Source organism: Pongo abelii, chromosome 20 (assembly GCF_028885655.2).
Source record: "Pongo abelii isolate AG06213 chromosome 20, NHGRI_mPonAbe1-v2.0_pri, whole genome shotgun sequence".
Taxonomy (NCBI): domain Eukaryota; kingdom Metazoa; phylum Chordata; class Mammalia; order Primates; family Hominidae; genus Pongo; species Pongo abelii.
This window is the reverse complement of record NC_072005.2, coordinates 46,573,068-46,592,096: the sequence shown is the minus strand read 5'-3', so window position 1 is coordinate 46,592,096 and position 19,029 is coordinate 46,573,068. Positions and strand designations below refer to the sequence as shown.

General features: G+C 52.5%; 1 protein-coding gene across 2 annotated transcripts; it reads right to left on the bottom strand.

The window, feature by feature from the left end:
• Nucleotides 1-416: 416 nt before the first annotated feature.
• RAB4B (RAB4B, member RAS oncogene family) lies at nucleotides 417-18,514 on the bottom strand. Of its 2 annotated transcripts, XM_002829247.6 has the most exons (8): nucleotides 18,334-18,513; nucleotides 16,623-16,703; nucleotides 16,224-16,338; nucleotides 12,907-12,969; nucleotides 12,672-12,826; nucleotides 10,150-10,245; nucleotides 9,932-10,062; nucleotides 417-797 (listed from the first exon to the last, which is right to left on the bottom strand). In XM_002829247.6, the coding sequence occupies exons 1-7, from the start codon at nucleotides 18,347-18,349 to the stop codon at nucleotides 9,947-9,949; spliced, it is 642 nt and encodes a 213-aa protein (XP_002829293.3). In that variant the 5' UTR covers nucleotides 18,350-18,513; the 3' UTR covers nucleotides 417-797; nucleotides 9,932-9,946. The 2 variants fall into 2 exon arrangements, with proteins under 2 accessions (XP_002829293.3, XP_024092697.1); XM_024236929.3 differs by lacking the exon at nucleotides 12,907-12,969 and having other exon boundaries at nucleotides 18,334-18,514.
• Between the last annotated feature and the right edge of the window lie 515 nt (nucleotides 18,515-19,029).

Here is a 19,029-nt window from a genome sequence, read left to right as displayed (position 1 = left end):
TGTCCAATCAGGAAACAAGGCCCCCAAGGCCAGGCCCAGTGGCTCACACCTGTAATTCCAGCACTTTGGGAGGCCGAGGTGGGCGACTCACCTGAGGTCGGGAGTTCGAGACCAACCTGACCAACATGGAGAAACCCCATCTCTACTAAAAATACAAAATTAGCCAAGTGTGGTGGCGCATGCCTGTAATCCCAGCTACTCAGGAGGCTGAGGCAGGAGAATCGCTTGAACCTGGGAGGTGGAGGTTGTGGTGAGCCAAGATCGTGCCATTGCACTCCAGCCTGGGCAACAAGAAGGAAACTCCATCTCAACAGAAAAAAAAACCAGAAACAAGGCCCCCAAACACCATGACAAATGATTCTTCCATCAAGGACCTCTTCCATCTCCCTGCCATCTCAGAATAATGGAGGCCAAGACACAGGTGTAAACAATGCTTTATGGGGGTAGGGTGGGTGCTGGACAGGCCTCCAGGTAATAAATAACAGGTACTAGCAACAGCAGGACCAGGTGGGGAGTTGGGGACAAATGACCCTGGTCTCAGGCTTTGGGAGCTCTTGGGGTATGGTTAGGGGTTCAGGGGGACAGACGTTAGCCAAGACAGGAAGCAGCAGCAGGTACGGGATCCCCCTTCCCCCGTGGCTCAGTCTTGCCCCAAAGCCAGGCCCCACCAGGCCAGGGAAGGGGGACAGGTGGCAACGCAGCTTCTCCGGGGCCAGGGCAGGTTAGGACACGGCCTCTCGGAGCCTGGGCCTGGGCCCCAGCTGGAAGGGCAGGGCTGGTCCTGGAGAACGGGTGAGCTGAAAGAGAAGGGTGTGGTGACCTGCAGGGTCCCTGGGGTCTGTCCAGCTGGTCTCTATCTCATTTCCAGGTATTTCCCTCCCCTCCTATCTGCATCCGTCTGTCCATACCTTTCTTCTCCCGGTTTCTACATTGTCTGATTTTCCGCCTCTCCCCTGCAGGTAATTTGGGGCTTGTGCTGAGGGTACCTGCATCTCCCTCTTTGTTTGCCTCAGAGAGCTGTCTGAGTCTGCAAAGCCACATTTCAACATCTAAATATCATGAATCTGGATGGACGCAGTGGCTCACGCCTGTAATCCCAGCACTGTGGGAAGCCAAGGCAGGAGGAATGCTTGAGCCCAGGAGTTTGAGACCAGCTTAGGCAACACCACGAAACCCCGTCTCTACAAAAACATACAAACATTAGCCAGGCGTAGTGGCATGCACCAGTAGTCCCAGCTACCTGGGGGGCTGAGGTGGGAAGATCACTTGAGCCTGAGAGGTGGAGGTTGCAGTGAGCCAAGATTGTGCCACTGCACTCCAGCCTAGGCAACAGAGTGAGACTGTCTCAAAAAAATAAATAGGCCGGGCGTGGTGGCTCATGCCTGTAATCCCAGCACTTTGGGAGGCTGAGACAGGCAGATCACAAGGTCAGGAGTTCAAGACCACCCTGGCCAATGGTGAAACCCCGTCTCTACTAAAAATACAAAAATTAGCCAGGCGTGGTGGCAGGTGCCTGTAGTCCCAGCTACTTGGGAGGCTGAGGCAGGAGAATCACTTGAACCCAGGAGGCGGAGGTTGCAGTGAGCCAAGATCACACCACTGCATTCCAGCCCAGGCGACAGAGGGACACTCCATCTCAAAAAAATTAATAAATAAATAAATAAAATGAACCTGCCTTTGTATCTTTCTGTGTCCCTCTATGTTCCTGGATCACCCTGGCTCTAAGTCTCATTTCACTGTTCCCCAAGCTGGGGAGACAACGTTAGGTTAGTGGTTCTCACTTTGGTTGTATATAGCATTACCTGGGAGCTTCCAGAAATCCTGAAACTGGCTGGCTCACGTCTTTTTTTTTTTTTTTTTTGGAGACGGAGTCTCGCTCTGTCACCCAGGCTGGAGTGCAGTGGCGCAATCTCGGCTCATTGCAAGCTCCGCCTCCCAGGTTCACGCCATTCTCCTGCCTCAGCCTCCTGAGTAGCTGGGACTACAGGCACTTGCCACCACGCCTGGCTAATTTTTTTTTTTTTTTTTTTTTTTTGTATTTTTAGTAGAGGCAGGGTTTCACTGTGTTAGCCAGGATGGTCTTGATCTCCTGACCTTGTGATCCACCCGCCTCAGCCTCCCAAAGTGCTGGGATTACGGGCGTGAGCCACCACACCCGGCCTGTCACACGTCTTTAATCCCAGCACTTTGGGAGGCCAAGGCGGGAGAAATCATTTGAGGCCAGGAGTTTGAGAACAGCCTGGGCAACATAGTGGGACCTCATCTCTATTTATCTTTTAATTAAGAAAAAGTCCTGAAACCACTTCAGAATCTCTGGGGTGAGTCCTGGGCATCACTATCTTTTAAAATTCTCCAGGTCATTCTAATGTGTGTCACTGCCTTGGTGGGGAAATCAGTTTGGTGGGCCTTGACCAATTTTTAATTCAAACAGAATAGCACAGAACAGCAAATACCAGAGTGCATCATATATAACAAGAATATTCTATTGGTTGGGCGGGCGCAGTGGCTCATGCCTGTAATCCTAGCACTTTGGGAGGCAAAGGCAAGAGAGGATCACTTGGGCCCAGGAGTTCAAGACTAGCCTGGGCAACACAGACACCGTCTCTACAAAATTAAAACATTATTTAAAAAAAAAAAAATTTGTAAATAGGCCGGGCGCAGTGGCTCATGCCTATAATCCCAACACTTTGGGAGGCTGATGCAGGCGGATCACCTGAGGTCAGGAGTTTGAGACCAGCCTGGCCAACATGGTGAAACCCTATCTCTACTAAAAATACAAAGAAATTAGCTGGCCATGGTGGCGGGCGCCTGTAATCCCAGCTACTAGGGAGGCTGAGGCAAGAGAATCGCTTGAACTTGAGAGGCAGAGGTTTCAGTGAGCAAAGATCACGCCATTGCACTCCAGCTTGGGCAACATGAGCGAAATTCCATCTCAAAAAATAATAATAATAATTTAAAAGATATATTATATTGGTTGGCTGGGCTCGGTGGCTCATGCCTGTAATCCTAGCACTTTGGGAGGCTGAGGTGGAGGATTGCTTGAGGCCAGGAGTTTTGTTTTGTTTTGTTTTGTTTTGTGAGATGGAGTCTAGCTCTGTCGCCCAGGCTGGAGTGCGGTGGTACGATCTCAGCTCACTACAACCTCCGCTTCCAGGGATCAAGCTAGTCCTCTGCCTCAGCCCCTTGAGTAGCTGGGATTACAGGCGCACACCACCACGCCTGGCTGATTTTTGTATTTTTAGTAGAGGTGGGTTTTTACCATGTTGGTCACCCTGATCTTGAACTCCTGACCTTGTGATCTGCCCGCCTCAGCCTCCCAAAGTGCTGGGATTACAGGCATGAGCCACCGTGCCCGGCAAAGCCAGGAGTTTAAGACCAACCTGGCTAACATAGTGAGACCATATCTCAAAAAAAAAAAAAAACAGAAAAAAGAAAAGAAAAGAAAAAAGGAAAAGAGGCCAGGCATGGTGGCTCCCACCTGTAATTCCAGCACTTTGGGAGGCTGAGGTGGGTGGATCACTTGAGCTCAGGAGTTCGAGACCAGCCTGAGCAACATGGTGAAACCCCATCTCTTCAAAAAATAAAAATATAAAAATTAGCTGGGCGTGGTGGTGCACACCAGTAGTCCCAATTACTTGGGGGGGCTGAGGTGGGAGAAACACTTGAGCCCAGGAGGTCAAGGCTGCAGTGAGCTGAGATGGTGCCACTGCACTCCAGCCTGGGTGACAAAGTGAGACCCTTCTCAAAAAAAAAAGGAAAAGGAAAAGAATATTATATTGGCCAAAAGAGACAGAAAACAAATTGGTGGTTGCTAGGGGTTGGGGGAAATGGAGAGTGACTGCTTAATAAGTATCGGTACAAAGCAGTGTAAGTATGGTACCTTTTAGGGTAATGAAAACGTTCTGAGGCCGGGCGCGGTGGCTCACGCCTGTAATCCCACCACTTTGGGAGACCGAGGCGGGAGGATCGCCTGAGGTCAGGAGTTCAAGCCAGCCTGGCCAACATGGTCAAACGCCGTTTCCACTAAAAACGAGAATTAGCCGGGTGTGGTGGTGCATGCCTGTAATTCCAGCTACTCCAGAGGTTGAGGCAGGAGAATTGCTTGAACCCTGGAAGTGGAGCTTGCAATGAGCCAAGATCGCACCACTGCACTCCAGCCTGGGTAACAGAGCGAGACTCTGTCTCAAAAAAAAAAGAAAAGAAAAAAAAGAAAACATTCTGGAACGACACAGAAGTGGTGATTGCACAACCCTGTGAATGTACTGAATGACATTGAATTGTACACTTTGAAAAGTCACGTAAATGTATGTTATGTGACTTTCATTTTAGTGCCAAGAAATGAAAGACTACTGGTGGTAGGAAAATGTGTGTTTGAGTTTTATATGTGGGTGGGATCTGCTACAGTCAGTCCTTGATTAACACATAAAATATATTTCCTCCTGTAGACTGCAGTCAGCAAAGTGTGAAAAAGCCTTGCCTTGTTACATTTGACCCACTCAGGGCAAACTCTAGGACAGAGTCTCTGCTAAGCCCTGAGGTGAAGAAGACACACCCATTCATTTGAGCTTAGCCCAAACATGGATAAGAAGAAAACTTTAAAAACAGCCCTCATCGATCAAGTCTTGACCATCAGGCCCCATTCTGAGCACTTTCGTGAATTAATTTATTTCTTCTTCTCAACACCTATAGAAGCAGGTGCTATTATTAGCCTCATTTTACAGATAAGCAAACTTAGGCTCAGGCACAGCAGGTGGAAAGTCCTGGAAAGACAAGAGAGCACTGTCCGAAGACATCATCCTTGATTCCTCTCTCTTTCAGATTACACATCCATTCCATCAGGAAATCATGTTGGCTCTGCCTTCTAAGTAGATGCAAGGTCTAACCACCTGTTCCCCACCTGTTCCACCCTGGAGCTGCCAAGGGCTGGGAGGGGATTGAGCATGAAGTATAGAAGGAAGAATTGGCAAGACATACACATCCCCCAGAGAAGGAGGGATGGGACCAAATCCTGCAGGGTTTTGAAAGCCTGTCAAGAAGTTTGGGGCCGGGTGCGGTGGCTCATGCCTATAATCCCAGCAGTTTGGATGCTGAGGTGGGTGGATCACTTGAGGCCAGGAGTTTGTGAGCAGCTGGCCAACATGGTGAAACCCTGTCTCTACTAAAAATACAAAAAATTTGCCAGGCGTTGGTGGCCCGTGCCCATAGTCCCAGTTACTCAGGAGGCTGGGGCACCAGAATTGCTTGAACCTGGAAGCGGAGGTTGCGGTGAGCCGAAATTGCACCACTGCACTCCAGCCTGAGTGACAGAGTGAGACTCTATCTCAAAAAAAAAAAAGTTTGGACCAAGCCTGGAGGAACAAGTAGTGCTGCCTGGAGGAAGGAAGGAGGTTGTCAGGGAAAAGAGGGTAAGAATGTTCCAAGCAGAGGCCCAGCATGAGCAAGGGCCCAGAGGAATGGGAAGAACTTCAGTGTGGCTGGAGTGGCCTGAGAGGTAGGGAGATGGATAAGTGGCTGAGGCCGGTGAGGCTGGGCTGGCAGGGGCCAGTCCCTGCAGAGGGTCAAACACCAGGCTGAGGAGTTCAGCTGTGTCCTGGGGCCCTGAGAGGCATGGATGGTTTTGAAAAAGGGAGCGACAGGAGCAGATGTGTGTGTTTGAAAGACCCAGTGGCTGCATCAAAAGGAGACAGGATTGGCCGGGCACAGTGGCTCAGGCTTGTAATCCCAGCACTTTGGGAGGCCAAGGCGGGTGAATCACCTGAGGTCAGGAGTTCGAGACCAGCCTCACGAACATCGCAAAACCCCGTCTGTATTAAAAATACAAAAACTGGCCGGGTGTAATGTCTCACGCCTGTAATCCCAGCACTTTGGGAGGCCGAGGCGGGTGCATCACGAGGTCAGGAGATCAAGACCATCCTGGCTAACATGGTGAAACCCCGTCTCTACTAAAAATACAAAAAATTAGCCGGACGTGGTGGCATGTGCCTGTAGTCCCAGCTACTCGGGAGGCTGAGGCAGAAGAATCACTTGAACCCAGGAGGCAGAGGTTGCAGTGAGCCGAGACTGCAACACTGCACTCCAGCCTGGGCAACAGAGTGAGACTCCATCTCCAAAAAAAAAAAAAAATACAAAAATTAGCTTGTCGTGGTGGTACATGCCTGTAATCCCAGCTACTTGGGGGGCTGAGGCAGGAGAATCACTCAAACCCGGGAGGCGGAGGTCGCAGTGAGCCAAGATGGCGCCACTGCACTCTAGCCTGGGTGACAGAGTGAGATTCTCTCTAAAAAAAAAAAAAAAAGGCTCACGCCTGTACTCCCAGCACTTTGGGAGGCCGAGGCGGGAGGATCGCGAGGTCAGGAGATCGAGACCATCCTGACTAACACCGTGAAACCCCGTCTCTACCAAAAAAAATACAAAAAATTAGCCAGGCGTGGTGGCGGGTGCCTGTAGTCCCAGCTACTCGGGAGGCTGAGGCAGGAGAATGGCGTGAACCCAGGAGGCGGAGCTTGCAGTGAGCTGAGATCACGCCACTGCACTCCAGCCTGGGCGACAGAGCAAGATTCTGTTTCAAAATAAAAAGACAGGACCAAAAAAAAAAAAGAGAGAGGCCGAGACTGGAAGACAGAGAGTCTAGGGGGGACATGGACCCTATTCCCTTCTCAGCCACTCCTCTGCCCGCCCCCTTGTCCTGTCCTCCACCATCTCCCCTGGACTTGGCAGCAGCTTCCTCTCTGGTGTCCTGGTGACCTCCTCTGTCCCTCACAGCCTCTTCCTTTATGCAGCCAGAGGAACTCTGTGAACCCCTGAATCTGATCCTGTCCCACACAGGGTATAAGCCAGAGGCCTCCCCAGGGCCCACAGGCCCTAACTGATCTGCTTCCTCCAACCCCTGACCCCATCTCATGCTGTACCCACAAAACACACACAGGTCCTCCACGAGGCCCACACTGGCTACTTCAGTCACCCTCACTGACGCCAGGCATGCCTCTCGCTAGGAGCGTTGCACTTGCTGTGCTCTCCGGCAGTGCTCTTGCCCCAGATCCCCACAGGCCTCCCTATCTCCCTTCCTTTACGCAAATGTCATCTTCTCAGTGAGGCTTCCCTCATCATCTTGTTTAAATGTACACTCTTGGCCAGGTGCGGTGGCTGACGCCTGTAATCCCAACACTTTGGGAGGCTGAGGTGGGTGGATCACGAGGTCAAGAGATCAAGACCAACCTGGCCAACATGGTGAAACCGTCTCTACTAAAAACACAAAAATTAGCTGGGCACGGTGGCACGTACCCATAGTCCCAGCTACTCGGGAGACTGAGGCAGGAGAATTGCTTGAACCCAGGAGGCAGAGGTTGCAGTGAGCCGAGATCGTGCCACTGCACTCTAGCATGGCGACAGAGTGAGACTCTGTCTCAAAAAAAAAAAAAAATGCTGGGCACAGTGGCTCACGCCTGTAATCCCAGCACTTTGGGAGGCCGAGGCGGGCAGATCACCTGAGGTCGGGAGTTCCAGACCAGCCTGACCAACATGGAGAAACCCCGTCTCTACTAAAAATACAAAATTAGCCGGGTGTGGTGGCACATGCCTGTAATCCCAGCTACTCAGGAGACTGAGGCAGGAGAATTGCTTGAACCCGGGAGGCAGAGGATGCGGTGATCCGAGATCATGCCATTGCACTCCAGCCTGGGCAACAAGAGTGAAACTCCATCTCAAAAGAAAAAAAAAAGTACATTATTGGCCGGGCGCAGTGGCTCACGCCTGTAATCTCAACATTTTAGTAGGCCGAGGGTGGGTGGATCACTTGCGGTCAGGAGTTTGAGACCAGCCTGGCCAACATGATGAAACCCTGTCTCGGCCGGGTGCGGTGGCTCACACTGTAATCCCAGCACTTTCAGAGGCCGAGGCAGGCAGATCACAAGGTCAGGAGATCGAGACCAGCCTGGCCAATATGGTGAAACCCCATCTCTACTAAATATATAAAAATTAGCCAGGTGGGCGCCTGTAGTCCCAGCTACTCAGGAGGCTGAGGCAGGAGAATCACTTGAACCCAGGAGGCAGAAGTTGCAGTGAACCAAGATCGCACTACTGCACTCTAGCCTGGGCAACAGAGCAAGACTCTGTCTCAAAAAAAAGAAAGAAAGAAACCCTGTCTCTATTAAAAATACAAAAAATTAGCCAGGCGTGGTGGTAGTCGCCTGTAATCTCAGCTACTCGGGAGGCTGAGGCAGGAGAATCACTTGAACCCAGGAGGCAGAGGTTTCAGTGAGCCGGGATCACGCCACAGCACTCCATCCTGGGTGACAGAGCAATACTCCATCTCAAAGAAAAAAAAAAGTACACTCCTCCACCCTATCCACCCATCTGTGCCTGTTTTATTTTTCTCCATAGTTCTTACCTCCCTCACTACTACATACTTTACTTATGTCTTTTTTTTTTTAGACAGAGTCTCGCTCTGTCACCCAGGCTGGAGTGCAGTGGCACATGGTCACAGCTCACTGCAGCCTTGAACACCTGGGCTCAAGCCATCCTCCCACCTCAGCCTCCCAAGTAGCTGGGACTCCATGTGCACACCACCACGCCTCGCTAATTTTAAAAAACTTTTTGTGGAGATAAGGTCGCTTTGTTGCCCAGCCTGGTCTCAAAGTGATCTTCCCATCTCACCCTGCAAAAGTGCTGGGATTACAGGTGTGAGCCACTGCGCCCAGCCGACTTACATCTCTTGTTTATCACCTGTCTCCCCCAAAGGGAATGTCAGCACTATGAGGATAGGAGTCTGTTGTACTCCCTGCCATATCCCCAGTGCCTTGAGCAGGGCCTGGCACACAGCAGGCGCTCAATAAATCGCTGGAGAACTATGAATGGGAGGGTCAAGGTCTAGGGCAGGAAGCTGGCCTGGGGCTGCAGGGGACTGGTGGATTCCCTGTGGCCCGGCAGATGTCTCCTTTTTTTTTGAGACAGAGTCTTGCTCTGTCACCCAGGCTGGAATGCAGTGGCTGAACTTCGCTCACTGCACCCTCAGCCTCCCGGGTTCAAGTGATTCTCCTGCCTCAGTCTCCCAAGTAGCTGGGACTATAGGCATGTACCACCATGCCTGGCTAATTTTTGTATTTTTAGTAGAGAAGGGGTTTCACCATGTTGGCCAGGCTGGTCTAGAACTACTGACCTTATGTATAGCCCCCATCACATGCAACCCCTCTGCCTGTGTCCCCTCGTCCCACCCTGACCCCTCTGCCTTTGCCTGCCCTATCCCACCCCGATCCCTCTGCCTGTGCCCGGACCCTGGCCCTGAACCCCCTGGGCCTCTCCCCTGCTGGCTCTGACCCCTCTCCCCCAGTGCTTCCCCATCTGGTCCTGACCTTTCTTTCTTTTTTTTTTTTTTTTTTGAGACAAAGTCTTGCTCTTGTCACCCAGGCTGGAGTGCAATGGCGTGATCTCGGCTCACTGCAACCTCTACCTCCCAGGTTCGAGCAATTCTCCTGCCTTAACTTCCTGATAGCTGGGATTACAGGCACCTGCCACCACACCCGGCTAATTTTTGTATTTTTAGTAGAGAGGGGGCTTCACCATGTTGGCCAGGCTGGTCTCGAACTCCTGACCTCAGGTGATCCGCCCACCTCGGCCTTACAAAGTGCAGGGATTACAGGCATGAGCCACCGCGCCCGGCCTGGCCCTGACCTTTCTGAGCTGTCACTGTCTGGAAGTGGGTCTGTCTCTCCACCCCCACCCAACGAACGGCCTCCGCCCGCCTCGGACTCCCAAAGTGCTGAGATTACAGGCGTGAGCCACTGCACCCAGCCAGATGCCTCCTTTAGCTTGTGTGTTTTTGCATCTTTCTTTCTCACTCTGTTTCTCTTGTCATCACATGTTCAGTGTCTATCTCCACACCATCTCTCCTATTCCCAAGAGACCGCCCTGCCTCCCTGAGCCCCCAGTGTCCCACCTGGCTCCACAGGGCTCAGCAGCCACAAGGCTGAGGGGCCACGGCCTGGGCGCTCCGAGGCTGCCGAAGCTGGCGGAGGGACGCATCCCCGTACTGAATGCCGGAGCCCATCCTCTCCGGGTCTAGCTCGCCTGTGGGGAAGGGGAGAGGTCAGCATTGGTTGCCTGGAGACCCCCGGGCCTGCCCTTCGCTCCCACTCGGGCCGGTCGGGGCCTCACCTGAGTCAATCTTGTTGAGGATAGTGCGGGCACACTTGAGGAACGCCTCCTCCACGTTCTCGCCTGTGAGAGCGCTGGTCTCCAGGAACATCAGCTCTGCAGGGGCACACACTCTGAAGTCAGGGCCCCAGTTAGTCCCCACCCTCCACTGAGCTCTCACCTGCTGACTCTCATCCTGTTCCTCCAACGTTCCATCCTCCCTTACCCTCACCTCAGGCCTCTTCACATGCCATTTCCCTGCCACTAACATCCGCTTTCCGATATGCCCACCCGGCTCTTCCTTCAGAGCTCAGCTCACACAGCTCCTCCTCCAAGAAGTCCTCCCTGACTTCCTAGGCTGGGTCAGGTGCCTACTTAGGGCTCCCACAGCTTCTTGTGGCCCCCTATCCTGGCCCTGACCCCTCTGCTTGTGCCTCCTCATCCTGGCCCCAACCCTCTGCCTGGGTCCCCATTCCACCCCTGACCCTTCTGCCTGGACCTGCCCCGTTCCACCCTAGATGCTTCTGCCTTGGCCTGCCCCGTTCCACCCCAGATGCTTCAGCCTGGGCCTGCCCTATCCCAGCCCTGACCCCTCTGCCTGTGTTCTCTATCCCACCCCGATCCCTCTGCCTGCTCCCCCAATCCTGGCCCTGACCCCTCTGGGGCTCTGCCCTGCTGGCTCTGACCCCTGTCTCCCGGTGCTTCGCCATCAAGCCCTGACCTTTCTGAGCTGTCACTGTCTGGAAGTGGGTCTGTCCTTCCACCCTCACCCACTGAACTGTGAGCTCCATGAAGGTTGGGCCTAGGGCTGTCTCCAACACTGTGTCCCTAGCACCATCTAGGACAGGAACAGGCCAACCAGAGTCTACCCATCAGCAGCATGACAAGGCCCCACAGTCAGAAAATCAGAGCCGAATTCACACCTACACCTCTCTGATGGCAAAACCTCCTTTAAACCTGGAGGTTACAAAACAGGGGAACACAGGCAGATCTCAAGCCACCAGATGTGGGTTGTTTGGCCAACACAATGTTTTCAAATGAGTTTATACCTGAAAACCTTTTTTCTTTGTTTTTTTCTTTGAGACAAAGTCTCTCTCTGTCCCCTAGGCTGGAGTGCAGTGGTATGATCACAGATCACTGCAGCCTCGAACTTCTGGGCTCAAGTGATCCTCCTGCCTCAACCTCCTGAGTAGCCCGGACCACAGGCACACATACCACCACACCCAACCTTTTTTTTTTTTTTTTTTTTTTGGAGAGGCAGGGTCTCACTGTTACACAGGCTGGTCTCAAACTCCTGACCTCAAGTGATCCTCCTACCTTGGCCTCCCAAACTGCTGGGATTACAGGTGTGAGCCATTGTGGTTGGCCCTTGCAAACCTTCTGGTGTGGGTTGTCAGTATGCTGCACTCCCCTTAACACCAGTGCCTGTTACTCAAGGATCTACCCCATCCCATCTCCTGTATTCAAAAATTTGCCTTTTGCCGGGCGCAGTGGCTCACGCCTGTAATCCCAGTACTTTGGGAGGCCGAGGCGGTCGGATCACAAGGTCAGGAGTTCGAGATCAGCCTGGCCAATATGGTGAAACCCCGTCTCTACTAAAAATACAAAAATTAGCCAGGCGTGGTGGCGCACGCCTGTAGTCCCAGCTACTCGGGAGGCTGAGGCAGAAAAATCACTTGAACCCAGGAGGCAGAAGTTGCAGTGAGCCGAGATTGTGCCACTGTACTCCAGCCTGGGCAACAGAACAAGACTCCGTCTCAAAAAAGAAAAAAAAAAAGTGCCTTTCACCTAGGGCCATCTGGGGTTGCAATCTCTACATTAAACCAATACCCAGGAAAGTGCAGTAGGAGGAAAAAATAAATAAAATAATTAACTTAAAAAACCAGTACCCTGTGCTGTCTCCTGACGGTAGGCGAAACCTTAGCAGCCAACATTAATCTAGCACCCACTCTGTGGCGGGGCTAAGGACTTTCCACAGACAATCTCCCTTAATCATCACAGCACACTGTGGGGCAGAAACACTGTGATCCCACTTTCCAGATGAAGAAACTGAGAACCAGTGTAATCACACAGCTCATTGGTGGCAACACTTAGTTTTTTTGTTGTTGTTGTTGTTGTTGTTTTTGGAGACAGGGTCTTGCTCTGTCTCCCAGACTGGAGTACAATGGTGTGATCACAGCTCACTGCAGTCTTAAACTCTCAGGCTCAGGTGATCCTCCTGCCTCAGCCTCCACTGTAGCTGGGACTACAGGCATGAGCCACCACACCCACCTAATTTTTTAAGTTTTTTGTAGAGATAGGATCTCACTATGTTGTCCAGGCTGGTCTCAAACTCCTGGGCTCAAGCAGTCCTCCCACCTTGGCCTTCCAAACTGCTGGGATTACAGGTGTGAGCCACTATACCCAGCCAACACTCAAATTTGAACCCAGACCTCTGCACCTCCACGTTCCCCTGCTGGGTACAGCCACTCAGAGCCAGTAAACCCATGGTCCCTGTGGACTGTCCACCCCCACCACCACCTGGTCCACGACATAGCCCTCACCATTCTCCTGGGCAAAGCGGGAGGCCTCCAGGAAAGTGACCTCCCGCTCAGGGTCCAGGTCCTTCTTGTTGCCACAGAGGATGACCACGATGTTGGGGCTGGCCAGGGTGCGGGCATCCGTCAGCCAGGCAGCCAGTGAGTTGTACGTCTCCCGGCTGTGGAGAAGGGAGAGGGGAGGGAGGCAGTGCGGGAGAGGAACCACCCATGCCCTACCCCACCCACCCCGGGCACCCACCTGGTGATGTCGTACACCAGCAGGGCTCCAGCCGCCCCTCGGTAATAACTCCGCGTCACTGACCTGTGGGGCCAGGGGGACCCAGTCACCCCCAAGGCTGGGGTCTGCCCCGAGAATGCCCCCCTCTACAGAGAGAGACTGGTGGTTCGGAGGCCCCGCTTCACTGCTGGCCCATCCCCCAAAACCTGGCCTTGGTCAGGTCACCATGCAATTCCTCTCTCTTCTTGCATCCTTGCAGTCCCTCTCTCTTCGCCATCTCTCTCAGCTTCTATCTCACTTAGCTGGCCGGCTGTCTCTATTTATGAATCTCCCTGTTTTTGTCTCCCCCTGTGTCCCTCTTTCCATTGGTCTGTTTTTCTCTCTGTGTCTCTTTCATGTGTATCTTATTTTTATTTCTATTTTTTTGACGGTCTTGCTCTGTAGCCCAGGCTGGAGTGCAGTGGTACGATCTTGGCTCACTGCATCCTCGACCTCCTGGGCTCAGTCTCCCAAGGGAGAGATCCTCCCACCTCAGCCTATGGAGTATCTGGGACTACAAGTGTGCACCACCACACCTGGCTCATTTCTTAATATTTTTTGTAAAGATGGGGCTTTGCTAGGTTGCCGAGGCTGGTCTCCAGCTCCTGGGCTCAAGTGATTCTCCTGCCTTAACCTATGTGTCTTTTTCCTTTTTCTTTTTTTTTTTTTTTTTTTTTTTTGAGTAGGAGTCTCACTCTGTCTCCCAGGCTGGGGTGCAGTGGCATGATCTCGGCTCACTGCAACCACTGCAACCTCCACCTCCCAGGTTCAAGTGATTCTCCCACCTCAGCCTCTCGAGTAACCAGGATTACAGATGCACACCACCACATCCGGCTAATTTTTGTATTTTTAGTAGAGATGGGGTTTTGCCATGTTGGCCAGTTTTATCTCGAACCCCTGACCTCAAGTGATCTGCCCACCTCGGCCTCCCAAAATGTTGGGATTACAGGCATGAGCCACTGTGCCTGGCCCTACGTGTCTTTTATTGATTGATTGATTGATTGATTGATTGAGATGGAGTTTTGCTCTGTCGCCCAGGCTGAAGTGCAGTGGCGTGATCTCGGCTCACTGCAACCTCTGCCCCCGGGATTCAAGTGATTCTCCTGCCTCAGCCTCCCAAGTAGCTGGGATTACAGGCAGGCACCGCCACGCCAGGCTAGTTTTTGTATTTTTAGTAGAGATGGGGTTTCGCCATGTTGGCCAGTGTGGTATTGAACTCCTGACCTCAAGTGATCCACCTGCCTAGGCCTCCCAAAGTGCTGGGATTACAGGCGTGGGCCACCGTGCCTGGCCCTATTTAATTCCCTATTTCTCACTGTCTTTTTTTTGTTTGTTTCATCTCTGTGGCTCTCTCATGCTTACCTTTGCCTTCCCATGCATTTGTGCATTCATTCATTCAACATTTTCTGAGCAAATCTCCCCTTTGCCTGGCCCTGCCCAAGCACTATGCAACATCTGCTTATCCTTCTCCTGCTGTGTCGGGTGGAGGCTCCTTCCCAGTGTAGCCAACTCTGCATTCTCTATCTCACCAGTCTGGGTCCTTCTGGAACTCATGCAATCATTCCACAGCATTTACTAAGCACTCACCGTAAACCTAGCCCATGCTACACACCTGTCTATCCTTCAGCCCCTCTCTCTGCCTCTGGGCTCTGTGCACCTCAGGCAGTTAATCCATACACAAGTGTTAACTCAGCAGCTACTAAGTGCTGCCATAGATCACACATTTCCATGGACTGAATTCCCTCTATTTCTCTCCCTGCTCTCTGTCTCTGTTTCTCAGACTCTCCTAAGGTTTTTTTTTTTTTTTTTTTTTTTTGAAACGGAGCCTTGCTCTGTCGCCCAGGCTGGAGTGCAGCAGCGTGATCCCAGCTCACTGCAAGCTCCACCTCCCAGGTTCACGCCATTCTCCTGCCTCAGCCTCCCAAGTAGCTGGGACTACCGGCATCTGCCACCACGCCCAGCTAATTTTTTGTATTTTTAGTAGAGATGGGGTTTCACCGTGTTAGCCAGGATGGTCTCGATCTCCTGACCTCATGATCCGCCCGCCTCGGCCTCCCAAAGTGCTGGGATTACAGGTGTGAGCCACCACGCCCGGCCTCTCCTAAGGTTTCTATGTGTCTATCAACTTTTCTGCAGACATTTCCTGAAGACCTACCGTGTGCTGAGCCCTACGCATTTCTCTCTCTCTCTCCCACAACACGTCCATTTCTCCATCTCTCTTTTGGAAAGATGGGATTTCACAATGTTGCCCGGGCTGGTCTCAAACTCCTGGACTCAAGTGGTTCTCCTGCCTTGGCCTGTGTGTCTTCAGTCCCCTATTTCTCACTGTCTCTCTTTCTGTTCCATCTCTGTGGCTCTCATGCTCACCCTTGCCTTCCCATAAATTCGTGCATTCATTCATTCAACGTCCAACTACACCTGTCCGACTTGCCCTGTCTCTCTCTCTGCCTCTGACCTCTGTTTCTCTGTGTCTCCTCACCTCCCTTTTTTATTTATTTATTTATTTATTTATTTAGAGACAGAGTCTCGCTCTGTCACCCCGGCTGGGGTGCAGTGGTGCGATCTTGACTCACTACAACCTCTGCCTCCCAGGTTCAAGCAATTCTCCTGCCTCAGCCTCCCGAGTAGCTGGCATCCATCACCACAGCCTGGCTAAATTTTTTTTGGTTTTTTTTTATATTTTTAGTAGAGACACGGTTTCACCATGTTGGCAGGCTGGTCTTGAACTCCTGACCTCAAGTGATCCACCCGCCTCAGCCTCCCACAGTGCTGGGATTATAGGCGTAAGCCACCATGCCAGGCCTCCTTACCTCCCTTATCATTCTCTTCAACTCTCTTAGTCTCTGTCTCTCTTGCTCATTTCCTTTCTGAGTGTGCGTCTCTCAAGTTTCCCCTTCTCTTTCTGTTTCAGTGTCTCTCAGTCTCCATCCCTTGCCCCACCCCCAAGCCACTTTTCTCCATCTCTTTTTCTTTCTTTGAGATGGGGTCTCACTATGTTGCCCAGGATGGTCTCAAACTCCCGGGCTCAGGCAATCTTCCCACCTTGGCCTCCCAAAGCACGGGGATTACCGACATGAGCCACTGCGCCTGGCCCCTACCTCTTTTTCTTCCGCCATCTCTTTCTCTCCCCAGTACTCCCTCTCTCCTTGGATATATATACCTGCTAACTACGGTGTCTCGTCTCTCTCTGTCTGCCTTGTCTGCCCTCTCAGTGTCTCCAAGTGACTCTACACACACATCTCCCTCTCTTTCCTTCTCACTCTCTTTCCCCATCACCCTTGGGAGCCCAGCCCACCTACCGAAACCGCTCCTGGCCAGCCGTGTCCCAAATCTGTAGCTTCACAGTCTTCCCACCCACGTTGACCACCCGGGATCCAAACTCCACGCCGATTGTGTGGTTGGAGTCCTGTTTGACTGGGAGTAGGAGGAACAGAAGGGGCAGTGCAGGGAGAGAGGAGACAGCTCAGAGGATCCCCCATCCTCCAAGGCCCTCTCAGTCTCTACAAACCCATTCTCATTGCTGGAGTGACTGAGGTCAAGGAGAACCTAGTAAAGGACATACGACAAAGCAAGGACCAAAAAGCCAGCACTGGACCTCTACCTGTGGCCAGCCCTGCCCTCCCCACCGGCTGCCCACCAGCCCACACCATGGGCATAACCACAGCTCAGGGTTCCCAGGACCACTGCGGGAAACTCACACTTATTCTCAATGAACTGATGAAGTAGACATGATTTGCCAGTTCCTGCACTGCCAATCACCAGGAATTTGAAGAGGAAGTCTGACCAGATGGAGCCAAAATCAGGGATACCCACAGGGAGAGAAAGATACAGGGAAAAAAGATGGATTCCAATCCAATCTCTCTCTCTGTAACCATCACAGTTAGAGGGAGAGAAACAGACATAGGCAGAAACAAACCAATAGGTAGCAGTAACAGATAACTCTTATGTAGTACTTGCCATGTGCCAGGCACATTCTATATATTTTTTTTCAACTTTTATTTTAGGTTCAGGGGGTACATGTGCAGAGTTTTTTTTTTTTTGTCCTTGTTTTTGTTTTTTTGAGACAGAGTTTCACTCTTCGTTGCCCAGGCTGGAGTGCAATGGCGCGATCTCGGCTCACCGCAACCTCCACCTCCCAGGTTCAAGCAATTCTCCTGCCTCAGCCTCCCGAGTAGCTGGGATTACAGGCATGCGTCACCACGCTCAGCTAATTTTGTATTTTTAGTAGAGACAGGGTTTCTCCATGTTGGTCAGGCTGGTCTCAAACTCCCGACCTCAGGTGATCTACCCGCCTCGGCCTCCCAAAGTGCTGGGATTACAGGCATGAGCCACCGCGCCCAGCCCATATGTGCAGGTTACATGGGTCAATTGTGTGTTGTTGTGGGCCAGGAACAGTTCTAAAGGTCTTTACTCACATCAACAGCTCACATCATCCTCAGGAAAACTCTATGAGGGAGGTAAACTAAAAATTATTCCCATTTTCTAGATGAGGAAACAGGCTAGAAAGGTTAACTGACTTCCCCAAAGTGACACAGCTGGGCAGAAGTGAGATTCAAACCTAGGCCAAGGGCTCCAGAGTCCCAGATCTTAGCTATTTCGTTGCTAAAGTCTCTTGAAAGCTATTTAAACAAGGACTACGATCTAGCCCTTGTTCCTCTTCACCTCCTACCACCCTCTGACTCATTCACTTCACTATAGCTCCTGACCTTCAGTCTATTCCCTGAAAATGACAAGCTGGTTCTCACCTCAGGGTCTTTGCACTCTTCTCCCTTCTCTTCTATATTTGTTGAATGAATGCGGCTCCCTCTGACTCCTAAACCTGCACTTCCCCCGCCTCCAATCACCACCTCCTATGGTGCATCCCTACTGATTTTCCACTTCCCGACCTCTCCTTCCCTCCCTCTGCCCAGACCCCGGCTCCATTCTCATGCATAAGTCCCACCCTTTGCCACTAAGTCCTGCCCCTAACTCAAGGACAGCCTATCCCCAAACCCATTCCAGAGCTCTCTCCAGCCAGATCAGCCCCAGGGTCCCGAGCTTCCATTCAGTGTTCCCTCTAGCCCATAAGCCCAACTCCTGCCATTCATGCAGTCAGCCCCGCCCCTTCACTCAGGCTCCGCCCAGATCCATTAAGGCCCACCTCTTCCCTCAGGGCCTCCCTGAACCCCTCAGGATCAGCTCCCTCAAATCCCGCCCCAGATCTATTTAACCCACGCACCAGACCCTCAGGCTCCACCTAAATCGATTAAGCTCAGCCTCAGACACACTAAACCCCTCCCAGCATCCACTTAGGCCCGGCCTCCATCACACCAGACCCCGCCCCCTGATCTACAAAGCCCCGCCCATTCCCACAGGCCGCATCCTCCCTGGGCCCAGACCCAGGACCCCAGCTTCGCCCACCACCCTCACCGTAGGTCTCAGCCATGACTCGGTCGCGGCCGCTGAGGGCCGCAATATGGCGCCGCGGCCGCGCCTGCTCCTCGGCTGGCAGCCGCTCCACTCCGGCTACAGCCCCGGCTCCTTCCTACTCCCCGGGCCCGGCACCGCCACTTCCGCCTCCGCCCCCCTCCGGCGCGACCCGCTCCGGCAGCTGGATACCAGGCCACGCTTTCCGAAGGGTGGGATTGGCGGACTCGCGGGCAGGGGGCGGGACAAGAGGCGCGGATTGGTGGCGTGAGAAGGGCCAAGCCCAAAGGGGCGGGGCCGAGGCCAGCAATTGGCTGAGCAAGTGGGAAGGGACGTGCAGAGCCGCTTCGCTGAGCCGAGGAACGGATTTAGTCTAGAGTCCGCGGAGCAGAGTCGAGTGTCCGGATTGGATCGGAGCGGACTTGGGGGAAGGGATACAAATGCAAAGAAGGGGGCACGGGCAGGATTGACAGAAAGAGGCTGGAAGACGAACTGATCTTGAGCTGGCGGGAGCGATTACTGTTCTCAAAGGCGAAAAGGAGGAAAACTGGGAAGATAGGCGCAGGTTACTTCCCACCTCCCTTTGCAGATAATCTTCCAAGAAAACCTTTGCTGTGCGATTTATATCCTCCGCGTAGTCCGATTGGCTCCCTCCCACTGGTCTACAGAGGACACTACAATCCCCTAGTTGGGCTGCTT

Excerpts from the sequence above, each read along its gene's own strand:
- RAB4B (XM_002829247.6), bottom strand. Across the intron at positions 12,827-12,906 it reads CTGGTGTACGACATCACCAG|CCGGGAGACGTACAACTCAC; the intron begins GTGGGTGCCCGG and ends CCTTCTCCACAG. Across the intron at positions 10,246-12,671 it reads CCGCTTTGCCCAGGAGAATG|AGCTGATGTTCCTGGAGACC; the intron begins GTGAGGGCTATG and ends GTGCCCCTGCAG.